Below are 15062 nucleotides of genomic sequence, written 5' to 3'. Positions count from 1 at the left end.
CGGTCATGTAAAGCTCTCTAGTCCATTGTCAGTGGCACTGGGCCATGTTCGTGCAATCCAAAACTGAAAAAAATAATTTCGAGGTATTCTTTTATTTTTTAGCCACTCTATGTTGTTGTGTGGGCTCAGTCTGTTTAAGATTTTTTTTTGTTCGCTCATTTTCGTGACTGCTCCTTGTTATTCTCCATTTTCTTAGATTCTTTCTTCAACTGGACATTGGTTAGCCACCTTTTTCCTTGAATTGGCCAGATTTGGGTTATTCCTCAGCAGAAGTTGGAACGAGAGGCGGGCTGAGGCCTGTCTGCACCATCAGAAACGATCAGTTGTTTATATAGGCTGAAGTCTGCCGCGGCGCTCCGAGTTCCATAAGTAAACGCCCCCTTTCTGTAGCCTGGCCGATTGAAAGCATGGCGAACAGGACAGAAGATACGGAGTTTATCTGTGCCTCTTGCCGAGAAACGGCAGTCCGCAGGTACAAGGTAAGAAACTATTTAGTCCAGTGTATCTTTTGAGGATGGGGAATTGTGTGTATAGCGCTTACTATGTCTGGTGAGAGCCATAGAATGGCCAGAAAGGGGTGTGCTGCCCATCAAATGGATAGGGATAGTAAGCGGAATATAAACAGGATAGCTGAGTTTCAGCGCTTTAAAGTTCCACTGACACGCGAGTAGCTCAACCAACAGGAGTTTATTTTGCATAGCGGAATGTGTAGGTTTTTCATTTGTAGTGGGATTAAAAAGGACTTCGATTCCCAAAATGCACAGCAGAAAATCTGATAAGGCCGATTTACTAGGACATGGATCTGGGAATCCTGACAAATCGTGAGAGCTCGCCAGGGCATAAGTCATAAAACAAGCATTTACAAATCCAATTGGTCTCTCAGTTGCGAGATTTTGAGCTATTGGTATTGTAAATGACAATGCCTTTTATTTATTTTTAAAAAAATGCAATAATAAAAGGCATTGTCATTTACAGTATCAATTAATGAATGAAGTTCTATTTCTATAGCACATGGCTACACTGAGACCTCCCAGCGCTGATTAAATGGAAGGGCAGGGAAGATCAAGACACAGTGCTATGGAGGCGTCCCGAACAGATGGGTTTTTAAAAGCTTCAGGAAGGCCAGAAGATTGCTGTTCTCTCGGAGGGCAAGAGGGAGAGAGTTCCAAATCTTTGCGCCATTAAACGAGAAGGAGCGTCCGCCCCATCTCGCTTTACATATCTTCTTGGTGGTGGCCAGGCACAAAGAGCTGGAACGCAGGGTTCTGTGAGGGAGATAGGAGGTGACCAGAGAGTGCATAATCGCCGGACCAGTCTTCCAGATGGCTTTGTGGGCCAAACACATAGCCCTTAAACTGTATCCTGGCTGAAATCGGGAGCCAATGAAGTATCCTCAATGCTGGTCTTGCAGACTGCCATCGGGGTTTCAAAGTGCAGGCGGGATGCACAATTCTGTGTTACTTGCAGTTTGTTGATCGTAGCTTGGGGGGCTCCGAGATATAAGGCATTCCCGTAATCCAGGCGATAAAGTATAAGGGCCTGAACCATAATTCTTCTTGCCTGGAATGTGAGGAGGGGGATGATTTTACGCAGCATTCTCATCACTACATAGCAAGAGGCTGAGAGTTTGGTTGCCTGGTGGGTGAAATCAAGAGATCTGTCGAGCCACATGCGAGGCTCTTTATCTGTGTCTTTGGGGGTGGAGCGGAGCCCAAGCAAGCCGGCCACAGGGAGGCGAAGACAGAGGAAGATGGATTGCCCAACAGCATGATTTCTGTCTTGTTCCCGTTGAGTCTAAGGCGTGAAAGTTCCATCCACTTGGCCACTGCCTCTAGGCAAGGGCCTAGGGTGCTAGACGACCCTTCAGCGTGATTTAAGGATACCACTAGCAGAGTGTCGTCTGCGTAGGTGATGATCTTAATGCCAAATGGATGGACAAACCCCACCAAAGGACTCCTATAGATATTAAAAAGTGTGGGGCTCAGGGCGGAGCCCTGTGGAACCCCACAGCTAAGAGGTAGCCTGGAGGACACCACATCTCCCTCAAAGACCTGGAAGTAACGGTCGCTGAGGAAGGATAGGAGCTAAGTCAGCACCGCGCCCGACACTCCCATACTTTTAAGTCGGTCGGCCAAGATGGTATGATTGACCGTGTCAAACGCGGCGCAGAGGTCCAGAAGGATGATGGCAGCCATTCCTCCTTGGTCCAGCAGCCTCCTCGCCTCCTCCATCACTGCCAACAGAGCTGTTTGCGCCCCGTGCTGAGGACGGAAACCCATTTGAGAGACACATAACAGGTTGTTGGATTCCAAGTACTCAACCAAGATGTTATTAATGTGTTTTTCAATCAGTTTGCTCAGCCATTGGAGGAGGGAAAATGGGCGATAGTTGGACAGATTAGACTGGTCCAAACTGGGTTTCTTCAGGAGAGCCCGGACCATCGCACACTTCCATGATGTAGGAACCTTGCCAAAGGTAATCGAGGAGTTCAAAACATTAAGGACAACTGGGCGGATGGAATCAATAACCGAGATAAGGTGTTGTGGAGGGGCAGGATCCAGTGGGGAGCCTAAGGTCACTTTGGAAATTACCCGATCCAGTGAGTCAGTATCTAAGAGGCAAAACTGTTCTAACGCGCAATTGGGTAGAGGAGTAGAACTGCCTGTTGTCGCTGCCCTGGCCTTAGGCATTGTAGTAGGAAAAGATGAGTAACTTGTTTGAATCTTTTGATGGAAGAAGACCGCTAAATTATTGCAACGTGTGAGTACTCCTTCTAGTGATGGAGGTTTTTGAGGGGGAGTGATGAGTGATTTTGCTAAGTGGAAAAATTCCTTAGGCGAGTTTGCGGCTGTATTAATTTTCACCTCATAGAAATATGCTTGGGCAGCTTTGATCTTGGCTTTATACTGCCTAATTGCTTTCCTATATTCCTCTTTCCTACTTTGTGAAAAGTTTTGTCTCCAGCTCCTCTCTAGTCTTCGACAGGATTGCTTTAAGTCCCTCAGTTTGGAGGAGAACCATGGGGCAGTTTTCTGCCTGTTTTTGTTTTGGAAAAGTTCTTTGGGAAGTACTGCATCGAGGGAGTCTTGAATCCAGCTGTTAAAGTTGCTGCTGGCCAAATTAGGATTGGAAACCCTAGGAGGTTTTGAGTCTTCAAGGACTACCTTCCATCCGTTGGAGGGAAGTCTAGACCACTTCCTTCCCCATGACGTTGTTGGTTCCTGGGCGGGCGGGGATGTAGCGGTAACCCAGATTAAAGGGATTAAAAAGTGGTCTGTCCAAGGGAGTGGAGTAGGGATCCCAGTGCTCAGGTTTTCTAGGTTGCTGAAAACATGATCAAGGAGATGGCCCTTATTATGCGTAGGGAGAAAGCCTTTTTGTTTAAGATCACCTGGAAACTTGAAAGTAGTCTACTAGCTACGTAATTAGAGGAGGAGTCCAAGTGAATGTTAAAGTCGCCCAACACCGTGAAGTTGGCAGAGACCAGTGCTGAATTGGCGACTATATCAGAGAGATTAGGGATAAACTGTCCTAAGACTGCTGGGGGGCGATCGATCAACAGACCGGAAAAGGTGATTGTAGGCGTGAACTCTACTGAAAAGGCCATGCTTTCGCAGTCTGGAAGCGCGGTTGGTAGGGTTGACAATTATATAGGTCTTTATGGATAATAGCCAGGCCTCCACCTCTGCCAGAGGTACGATCAGCTCTACTTATTAAGTTGCCTTGGGGGAGGGCCTGAACAATAGCGGGGTCAGTTTCAATCTGGAACCAGGTCTCCGTTAAAAAAAGAACATCTGGCTCAAGCTCCTCCACTAATAGCGCTATTTCAACACAGTGTTTGGGCAGTGATCTACAATTTAGGAGAAACATCTTCCGAGGGGTAATGGTGGGAGGTCTAAGATGTGCGTTAGGTAACAGCTTAAAATTATAATGTGGATAATGTACCGGAGAATTGGCGAGGTTCAGTGAGTGTAGGCACTTGGGGTTACCATCTAATCTCATCTCATGCTGACATGACGAGTTATAAGTTAATAGGCCCCCAGAAAAAAGACCAGGGTATATTGCCCCTGGGCCTGGTCGGGCGCGGACGGGCGCAGACGGGCTTGCCTTTGGTGCGCCTGCTGCGCGATAGCGTAATTCGCCCTGATGTAGATTGGATCGCTTGGAGAGCTGGAGCGTCACCCTGCCAAGATGGCCGCCCACTTATGGCTCAACCAGGAAGTGCTGGGCTCTGTAATCTCCCTCCACACAACCATCATAGGAGTTGCTGTGGTGGACTGGGGAGTCAGCGAGCGTGTGGCAACAATGGAGGAAGTAAGTACAAGTGGTGATTTTAAAAACAATTAGTGCCGTTTTAAAACAACAAGTCAAAGTTTCGAAAATGCGATATCTGTTGTTGTTATAGATCGAATTCCATCTCCATAGTAAGTGCCTACTGAAATCGATCCCCATAGAGTTGGCCAAACGAAGCCCTTCTGTTATCTACAAGAATATATATAGTTGAAGATATAAGTGCTCAAATACTAAAGGATTGTGTTTTGGAGAAATGTGTGTGCGACATCCTTGTTTGACTTTTAGCCTGCAAGCAAGTCCTTTTGGGATACTTCGAGTATCAACTGCAAAGTGCCCTGTAGATATAGACCTCAATGTGGTGCATATCATTGAGGCTTAAATACAAATAGAATATACTTTTGCTCTGAAGCAATTGTAGTGTCCTGTGGGACACGTTCTAGTGCTCCGCAGGAAGCCGTTCTTCCAGCCACTCCCTTGAGGGCTGGACACACTTGCACCCCCACGCCCATCCATCACGGGTGCCAGAAGTGACGAGGCCCCGCCAATAAAAGGGACCGGGTGTACGTGCTCGTGCCTCGTGGCCAGTTACTACACTAGAGTATCCCGTGTGCGTTATTCCACACCATGTGGGCCTGAGGCCCAACTTTACACTGGCGGCGAGGGGGTCGGCCCACGTGTGTGCTGCCAGCATCACAGCGATCGACGTAGAGAGGGAGAAAAGCCTCCCAGGGAGTTAACACGCCAGTGCCCACTAACAAGATCCCATAACCCTCACCTGCATGCCCTGCAGCCTCCGCCGTGCCAATCGGCCCTGGCGACAGAAAGTTAGAGAAGGGAAAGTGCCAAAGGGTAGCGCCGTAGCCCTTCAATGCTCGAGGTGCCTACATGCACTCCCGGTTCCAGAGCGAGAGAAGCGACTGGCACCGGAAGACGTGAAGCACCTAGAACACTCATATAGGGGAGCAGCCTGAGCTCAAGTCCCAGTGATCACAAAAGAAGAGAAAATAGCTCGAGCCAAGCTACGGACAAGTGACACGTCGGCCACCTGCTGAGGCCTCAACCTTAGCGGAGGTGAGAAATACATTAATCCCCCAGCCATTCCTGCATCGCGTGACCCCCCACTGCGACTGTCTGCCTCTCCAGCCAGCATGACTGTACCGGCGCAGGGCGCGATCGAAGCCGGTAGATTAAGACGAGGTCCCGCCTCCCTCTAGGGTGCACTCAACCTGTAACTACAAAGACAATTGCCAAGAGACACAGAAATCCTGCAACAACCCCGTGACCCCGCCTGTAACAGCGGGAGGCATTGAGACTGTAGAGGCCTGTGGCGCAGTCACCGTAAGGTGAGGGGCTATTAGAAGCTGTTGCAGCCTCTACTTGAAAGGACGAATCAGCGCTACAGCGCCTTACCAGCGGCAATCCCTGCTTCTCCAGCAAGCAAGCCGGCACAACAACGGGCCCTGAGAGGCGGTGCGGCACCCCTGCGGCCACTGCAGCAGAAGAGACCAGCCTGTGTTATGTAAGGAGTCCAAGTGGAGATTCTTCAAGTAGTTTATTGAAGTCAGAATATAGGAGCACAGGCGGAGCCAGTAACACACCTCACAGCCAAGCAATGTAGGACGTAACTGACTACCAAAGAGAATACAGTCGATGCATGCACAGATAAACATTCTAGAAGCATATAACAGCACGAGCCTTAAAGCTGTACTAAAGAATAAAACACAACATAACACATCCCCCCCCTTTACAAGGAACAAAAGGAAAACCGGGAAAAGGGGTAGACGGGAAAAGGGAGAGGATACAAGGACAATAAAAAAACAGGAGTCTACCAATAAGGTCTACCTAACATAATCCTTAAGCCAACCAGGCGAAACTCTTAACCTCTTAGAGTAACTATAAAACGCAACATTGCTAGCTCTCCTAAATCGTCCCCTTTGGATGATATTTTTAATAACCCTATTACATTAGATACCCTTCCTGCCATAGACCCTAAAATCTTTTCCACTCTCTTGGCACGGGTCAAGTCTGGTTCACCCGATGACATTTGCCCACCCCACATTTTCGCAGAGATTGGGCACTCTATTCCTCATGGGATCCTCCCTTTGCTCAACGACTCTCTTGACCAGGGAAAGGTCCCCGCAGGGTTCAAACATGCTCTATTGATTCCCCTGATCAAAAAACCCGGTCTTGATCCTCTTGATCCTTCTAACTATCGTCCGATATCCTTGTTGCCATTCCTTTCCAAAATCCTGGAGGCACATGTTGCTAGTTGTCTCTCTCACTTCATTGAATCTACTGGATACCTGGAGCTTAATCAAGCTGGGTTTCGACCGGGGCACTCAACCGAGATGGTGACACTGGCGGTCCAGAATGTACTTAGATGCAATGCAGACAAGGACATTCCCCAAGCACTGGTACTTCTTGACCTGTCGGCCGCATTCGACACGGTCGACCATACTATCTTGGTCGACCGTGTCGAACAGGCTGGCCTGAGAGGCTCGGCACTTAGATGGCTGAAGTCATTTATCTCGGAACGCACCCAGGCAGTGAGATTAGGAACCTTTACAGCCCCTAAAATCAAAAATGAATGTGGAGTCCCTCAGGGCTCGTCTCTGTCCCCACTTTTATTTAATTTGTATTTACGACCCTTGCTATTCTCATTAAAAAAGTTCAGAGCCTTAATTTTTAACTACGCAGATGATCTGCAATTGATCTTCTGTTTAGACACACCTGGCGCGGTCACCGAATTTCGGGAGACCATGGTTCACATTCAGAGATGGATGGGCCTAAATCACTTAAAACTCAACCCAGGCAAAACTGAATTGATTTTGCCTGGGAAGAGTGCACTGTACTGGGGACCACATTTCTGGCCTCCAGAAATGGGTGACCCCCCGGCTAAGTCCCAAACAGTTAAGAGCCTTGGAATTTCTTTTAATGAAGATCTATCGCTCAAAAATCAGGTAGGGACTGTGGTATCTGCAAGTTTCTTTCAACTTCGCAAGATTAAGAAGATCGCCCACCTTTTAACCCACCCTGCTCTGATTCAGGTCATTATCGCTCTTGTGTTGTCCCGTCTGGACTATTCCAACAGTCTGTACTTGGGTCTTCCAGCGGGGCAGCTCAAGAGACTTCAACTGGTCCAAAACCAAGCGGCCAGGTTGATCTGCAAGATCCCTAAGTGGCAGTCCATTAGATCAGGACTGGCCAGTCTCCACTGGTTGCCAGTAGCGCAGAGAGCAGCTTTTAAAGCAGGATGCATTATCTTCAGGGCTCTACAAGGTAAGGGTCCCGGATTTATTAGCAGCCTGCTTGTTAGTTACACTCCCTCTCGCGCTCTCCGCTCAGGTCAAAAGAACCTGTTAGTGGTGCCGCGAATCAGGAAACAACGCCAAGGAGGTGGATCTTTCCATTTTTTGGCCCCCTCCCTGTGGAACTCTTTGCCATTGCCGTTAAGGCTCCATGAAGATCTGTTAGCCTTCAGACAGGCTTTTAAAACTTGGCTCTTCAAGCAAGCTTACCCTTAGTTAATCCCGTTTTCTTTTTTCTGTTACATGTTATGTTGTGCCAGTTTTCCACAGCGCCATGAAGCCTATGGGCGTACGTGCGCTTAATAAATTTAATTTAACATAACATAACATAACAGAGTTATCTGCGACTGGTAAAGCAGGAACAGAGTTAGCATGAGTGAGAGTGTTGTCAGAGACAGGTAAGGCTGGAACAGGATCAGCATGAGTGAGGGCAGGGCAAGAAGATGCATTTGTATCCAACACATTAGGATCACTGATCACCTCCTCCCCCTCCCTTAAATGAGGAAGTGACAAATTCGGGGCTAGTTGAGACTGTAAATCAGTATTCTCAAAATAATCCTCAATCCAACCAAAATCACCAGAAGATGCCTTCTCTAGCTCCATGTGGTCTTGGCAACCATCAAAAGCAACATTCTTTAAATTCCACACCTTGCCATCGTTAAGTCTGACAGAATTCCTGAGAACCTCAACAACCATCTTAGGTGAATCAAATTTATTCTCACCCTTCGCTACTCTATAAGGTTTCCTAACTCTTACCCAGTCGCCAGCGTTTATAACAGCCTCCTTAGCACCATGACGTTTATCATAGTAAATCTTGCTTTTATCGTGAGCCAAAACCAGACTTCTCTTAACTTCCTCAGGGGACCACTCTTGAACACTGTCTTTGAAAACCCAACCTGGATTAAACTTGCATCTGGGCAATCTACCTCTCATCATAACAAAGGGGGAGACACCAGTGCAATTATTCAAAGTGACTTTGTAGGACCACACCGCCTTCTGTACCTCCAACTTCCAATCCAAGTTTTTGTTGTTAGCAGCTTGCAAAATACCTTTAATAACTCTATTAAAGCGCTCTACTGTCCCGTTCCCGCTGGGATTGTACAAAGAGGTGGTTTTATGTGTGATGCCACATTTAATAAAGTACTCTTTAGCATCCTTTGATAAAAATTGAACTCCATTATCCGTTAGGATATTAACTGGTAGTCCTTCCACTACAAAAATTTTGTCTAAAAACTTTAACACAGTTTTAGTGTCTACATTCCCTACGAACTTAACTATAGGCCATTTGGTAAAAAGATCAATAGCAACTAATCCGTATACTTTCTCATCCCCAACTGGGCCAAAAATGTCCACCGCAATAGTCTCCCACGGAAGACTAGGAATAAGTCCTTCACTCATGGTTGGTCTCAAAGTCTTCAAGGACTTGTCGGCTGAACTACAAACAGGACACGCTTTAACAAAGGCCTCAACTTCTTTGTCAACTTTCGGCCACCAAAACAAATTTTTGACCGCTAATTTAGTTCTTACTATGCCGAAATGCCCCTCATGGCACATTTGTAAAACCTTTTTCCTCAAACCTACAGGTGGGACGATTCTATCACCCCTCAACAACATGTCTCCTTCTGATGATAATTCAGAACGGATCTCCCAAAAAGACTTCAAACTGCCTGACAAATACCTTTCTTTAGGCCACCCTTGACAGATAAACTTAGAAACTTGTACCAAATCCTTGTCCAGCCCATGCTCTTTAGACCAATCCTCCCTGCTGATGGCTGGAGCTCCAGAATCGTGTACAAACGCCACAGTGAATTTCCCCCACGGGTCATCCATGCACTCCTCTAGAGGGGAAGCTAGCCTTGATAAACAATCGGCTACCACATTGTCTTTCCCAGGTACATAAGTGATGTTATATATATATTCCTTCATGCGCATGGAGATCCTGGCTAATCTAGCCGAAGCAGTTGCCGTGCCCTCAGAGGACAAAATGTGGACTAACGGTCTATGGTCAGTCCTGATACTGATCATCTTACCCCACACAAAGGCACGAAAGTGTTCTAAAGCCCATGCACAAGCTAAGGCCTCCCTTTCTATGATAGGGTATCTGCTCTCTGCTGGTGACAAGGCTCTGGAAGCAAACAAAATGATTCTCTCCTTTCCATTTTCCCCAATTTGTGATAAGACAGCGCCCAAACCTTTGTCGCTAGCATCGGTTGTCAAACAGCAATCTAAATTGGGATCAAAACTAGATAAGGCATTCACTTTCTGTAGTTCCCACTTAATCTCAGCAAACTCACGTTCACACTCCTTGGTCCATTCAAATTTCACATTTTTTTTTAAGCAAGGACCTGATATGATTTACTTTAGAAGCGAAGTTTTTAACAAACTTAGCGCAGTATTCTGCCATTCCCAAAAAGGATTTGATTTCTTCCTTAGATTCAGGTGCAGGCGAAGTAACAATGCTTTCAATAAGAGATGCCTTCGGCCTGACACCCTCCTCGCTGATTATGTGGCCCAGGTAAGAAACGCTTCTTTCACCGAACTTGCATTTGGACAATTCAACAGTTAACCCTGCAGAATTAAGTGTCTCAAAAACTCTCCAGAGTTTAGTATCATGGTCCTCCTTGTCATTACCTGCAATCAAAACATCATCTTGAAAGAAACAAATGCCCTCCATATTGCCAAATAATTTGTGCATTAGACGCTGAAAAACAGCTGCGGCTGATGCAAGGCCGAATGGCATCCTTATAAATTGAAAACAGCCAAACGGCGTGATAAAAGCCGTCAAGTGTCTAGATTCAGGACTTAAAATTACCTGGTGGTAGGCAGCTGAAAGGTCCACCGTGGAGAACCACGTTGCCCCTCTTAAGGAAGAAACCATCTCGTTAATTTTTGGTAAAGGAAAACGTTCGATTACTATGTTCTTCTTAAGGTGGCGTAAATCGATACACAAACGAATCTTGCCATTGGATTTTCTAGCTACAACTACTGGACTAATCCATTCTGAGGAATCTACCTCTTCTATAACACCCTTGGTAAGAAGACCTTGAATTTCCTTTTTTACCTCATCCCTTATCAACAAGGGAATAGGTCTGACCTTATGTACTTTCGGTAGAGCGTCACTCTTGAGCATGATCCTGTGCTCAAAACCCTTTAATTTGCCTAATTGACTGCTCACCACTTTAGTGAATTTACGTTTCAAGGCGTCTTCAATCTTACTGCCCTCATCTACAACTAAGACTTTCTCCTTACTATTAGGGTCTAGGATGATGTGGAGGTTTTTCTGGTCGAACCAACCAAGGACCGATGGTCCCGTTTTTGCTATGTACACTTTACCTCTAGAAAGTCTACCTTTAAATAGGAAAGTGAGCCACCTAAAACCCAATAAACCTATTCTATCACCTGTGTAACTCACAGGATTGACATCTGAAGGATTTAACTTATCTCCTAATTTGTGAATAAATTTTTTCCTCCATACCTCCTCATTTATAATCGTGTATGGGGATCCCGAGTCAGCATATACATTTACCTTAATGCCACCCAAAGACACCTCGCAAATCGGTTTACCTTCCATTGCTTCATCAGTGATATTTAACATGTAATTACCACTTACATTTTTGACACAAACATCCTCATCCTCACCACTCTCACTTGCACTGCCATCATCATTCCAAATACATTTGACATTGCTGCGTTTGCGGCACATTTTGCTAAAATGTCCTATTAGACCACAGACACTACACTTCTTCCGTAAGGCAGGGCACGACTTGAAATAAGCCATATGATCTTTGCTACCACAACGGTAACATTTCCTGTTCTCTGGCTTGTTGTCTCTTGCTTGATTTCTGAATGGTTGATTAAAGTTCTTGTTGTGAAGTTGTTTGGTCTGATTCTTTGTTGTATCTTGAATCTTGAAAACTGCAGATGACGTTTTGTCTAATTCTTTCACTGTGTCTTTGACAATAGTAGCACATCTCCCTGACATTTCCGACTTCCTCATAATTGCAAGTACATCATCAAGAGGTGCATCGCCATTGACCCAAAGTCGATCTTGAATTGGTGAATTGTCATTATGCATAACCAATTGGTCTCTAATGAGGTCATCATGAAGGTTGCCGAACTTACAGTCAATAGCTAGTTTTTTTAAATCATCTAACCACTCATCAACCAATTCTTCTTTCTTCTGTTTCCTTTGGAAAAATTTGTGCCTTACAACACCTATGCATACTTTGGGAGCAAAATACCTGTCCATATCAGCAATTGCATTATCAAACTCACTTAAGTCAGTATCCACCACTTTTTGCATTCGTGAGAAAGTCTTTAAACCTTTAGGTCCCAAGGAATGTAATAGTATCCTTTTCTTTTGCTCAGGCTTCATTTTTTCGTTTTCATCAATGGCACAAATATAGTTATTAAAATACTCCTTCCATTCCACCCACTTCATGTCAGGTTGAGAACCTGTAGCCCAAAAAGGTTGTGGGGGACTAATAATAAAATTTTGTTGGGCCATTGCAGTATCTTTGGTTTGATCACCAGTATCCATAAACGAAATAAAATGAAAGAAAGGTAGTACAAGTACAATAAGATACTGCACGTAAATGTAAAAATAAGTGTTCCGACAGTCTCACCTGTGCTCCTCGTGAAGAATAGACAATAAATAACTCCGCTTGTAATAATGAATGTGCCTGTTCCGTGTCGGCGCTGTGAAGGAAAGGCAGCGTGAAGCAGCGTGTGAAATAGACAAACGCCGATCGCTGAAATAATTCCCCAAAATGGCCGCTACGCAGGTTCACGCAGCGTGACCTTACGTGCCTCCGTCACTCCGTTATTGCGAGTGTAATGACGTAGGAGAGTCGCGTAGGTAGCAGTGGTCGCGCAGCATGGAGCGCGAGTGGAACTTGTTCGGCAATTAAAAGATGTCGGCGGGTGCCGTCTAAGATCGTAAGTGGTAACGATTTTTCTTGGCCTACCTTAAGCAGCCTTACAAAGTCCATCTGTGGTTGTGCTAGAGAGGGCGAAGTAGCGGTCCATAGGTGCGGGGAGAGTAGAAAAGGTTGATGAATCCTCCGGTATGGGTTGAAGTGTCCCAAGATGTTTTCCTTCTCTTTTTTTTTTTTTTTTTGAAAAAAAAAATTATGTAAAAAAAATAATAAGGAGATTAAAGTTCAGATTCCTCGTCGTCGCCAGTTGTTATGTAAGGAGTCCAAGTGGAGATTCTTCAAGTAGTTTATTGAAGTCAGAATATAGGAGCACAGGCGGAGCCAGTAACACACCTCACAGCCAAGCAATGTAGGACGTAACTGACTACCAAAGAGAATACAGTCGATGCATGCACAGATAAACATTCTAGAAGCATATAACAGCACGAGCCTTAAAGCTGTACTAAAGAATAAAACACAACATAACAGCCTGCTTTTGCGCTACTCCTATTGTAGCAGCGAGACCAAACTGAGCCCCAGCCCTCGCAACGCCTGAACACAAACCTCACTGACCTGCAGACTAAGTAACAGTGGGGCAGAAGGTGAGCTCTAGCTCACATGCGACGCCCCGACCGGGCCAACTTAATTACAAGTCAAGTTACAATTCTGTACCAGAGTTGCACACAACCCCGCACCTGCACTTCAACCATTCCTCCAAGGAGAGGAGAGAAGTGAGAAATGCACCGAGAGTGAAGCCTCAAATGTGCAAACTCACCAGCAACAAAAAGGTTCATGAGCAATTAGGTCAGTAGCGGGAGAAATGCTCACACAGTAACTGAAGCGCTACCTAGTGGCCATTACCTCGCATTGCACCTGCATGTCCTGTTGGATAAAAACAGACTCACAGTCATCTCCATCATATCATGTGCCAAGAAAATAGAGGCCTGGAATGTTCTGCAAAAGAAAGAAAAGGGAAACTGTAACAACACACAAGTAGAGGGGGCAGCCAACTCTACCTCAGCACAAATGGAACTACATAGTGTTCCCAGCTCCCACACTGCAGCCTCAGAAACTCAGTCACTGCAAGGGCCCGCTCCACAGGCCACCAGCCAGCAAGATAGATGTAAATGTAAATGTAAATGTATTGCGACTTATATAGCGCACGTATCACCCGAAGGCATCAAGGCGCTTGCTTAGGGAACCCGTCCTGGTATTCCCCTGTGAGATACCCCGGCAGGGTATCCACAAGGTGAAAGCCAGGCATCCCGCCGCGAGGGGCCGTAGTGGAGATTAAGCAAGCTATTGCCCAGAGTCGCAGAGTGTGTCCCCGTGAGTCAAGTAGGCACCGGAGCGAGAATTGTCGAGTCCGTGGAATTTTTGAGCCCAAGACCCGCCGAGGCGGGGAATCGAACCCTGGTCCACGGCCGATCTCAGCTTCCGGGTCTGCCGCCTCTAACCACTGAGCCACGCTTCTCCACATAGATGCAACGTCAGCAAGTAAAAAGAGGTCCAAAGGTGTCACAAGCTAAAGGACTGGCATCCAATGTCAAAGAGGCAGCACCACTTATTGAAGGAAAAGCCAGACGGTAGGGAGTACCCTGCGAGGACCAGGGCCCACCATCACTGCCGACGGCCCCACACCTGCCTCATCACCCCAGCATGGCTCCGCAGTGGCAGTAAGCCGGCCCAGCGCCTGAACAATGACAACAGCGCCCCTAGTGGTGATGCACGACACGGCACTTCAACACAGCTTGCACCACGTTCACAGCAGAATGAAAGTGGCAGAGGATCAGTTAAATCACCTGTACAGTCAGCGAAGCCCATGCAGCATAGCTGAAGTAGATAGCTGCAGTGCTAATGATTCCATGGCCCAACTAAGACTCCAAGAAGTCAAAAGCACCCCAGGACACAAACTGGCATCTCTTCCAGACGGCAAAACCCACTGCAACAGTAAAGAAAGTGCACTGTAGACGCACCACTGAGTGGCTGTCCGAGCTACCACAAGCCAAAAAAACTCAGTCACACACCCCTGGCGGTGAGCGACCACCACAGCAAAGAAGAAAACCAGGCACACTAAATGCCAGATTAGGGCACCAAGGAGAACCGAGCGCACCAAGCCAGAAATGCACAGGAAGACACACCAGTGAATGTGACAGCATGGGCAGGTGCCCAGGAGAGAGAGACCTTTCCAAAGAAGAGAAGCAATGCCGAAGGCAGCAGGGAGATCCTCTACATCTTCACCGCACCAGCGAAGCCCTGCAGTGGGCCAAGGACAGCGAGTGTCCTCCCTCACACTGCCTCAGGACGGAGTCTGCAGTGACCCACGACAGGCAAGAGAGGAGTCACACACTCCATGTGGCAGGCCGCCACAGCAGCAGGCGCTCCGACAACTGGCAACACGTGCCCGGACGTCAGGTCGCCCAGCAAGCAAGGAGCATGTCACCCCAACTGACCAGCCGGGACAAGCACCCCGAAACGAAGGCAGAAACCGGCGCCACCTCGACGTCCAAGCTCAACGCCTTCGAAGAAAGAAGACCGCATGAAC

At 46.8% G+C, this 15062-nt stretch overlaps 1 protein-coding gene across 1 annotated transcript in view; it reads left to right on the top strand.

The window, feature by feature from the left end:
- Positions 1-362: 362 nt before the first annotated feature.
- The window catches only part of LOC144791734 (E3 ubiquitin-protein ligase TRIM39-like), a 121620-nt gene continuing 106920 nt past the window's right edge, over positions 363-15062 (top strand). Inside the window, exon 1 of the mRNA XM_078666501.1 lies at positions 363-479. Coding sequence (XP_078522627.1) covers positions 408-479 — 72 coding nt within the window. The 5' untranslated portion in view covers positions 363-407. The remainder of the gene's footprint in view (positions 480-15062) is intronic.

The sequence above is a fragment of the Lissotriton helveticus genome, chromosome 11 (assembly GCF_964261635.1).
Source record: "Lissotriton helveticus chromosome 11, aLisHel1.1, whole genome shotgun sequence".
NCBI classification, from domain to species: Eukaryota; Metazoa; Chordata; class Amphibia; order Caudata; family Salamandridae; genus Lissotriton; species Lissotriton helveticus.
The sequence above is the reverse complement of the archived record's forward strand: the minus strand, read 5'-3'. Positions and strand labels throughout refer to the sequence as shown.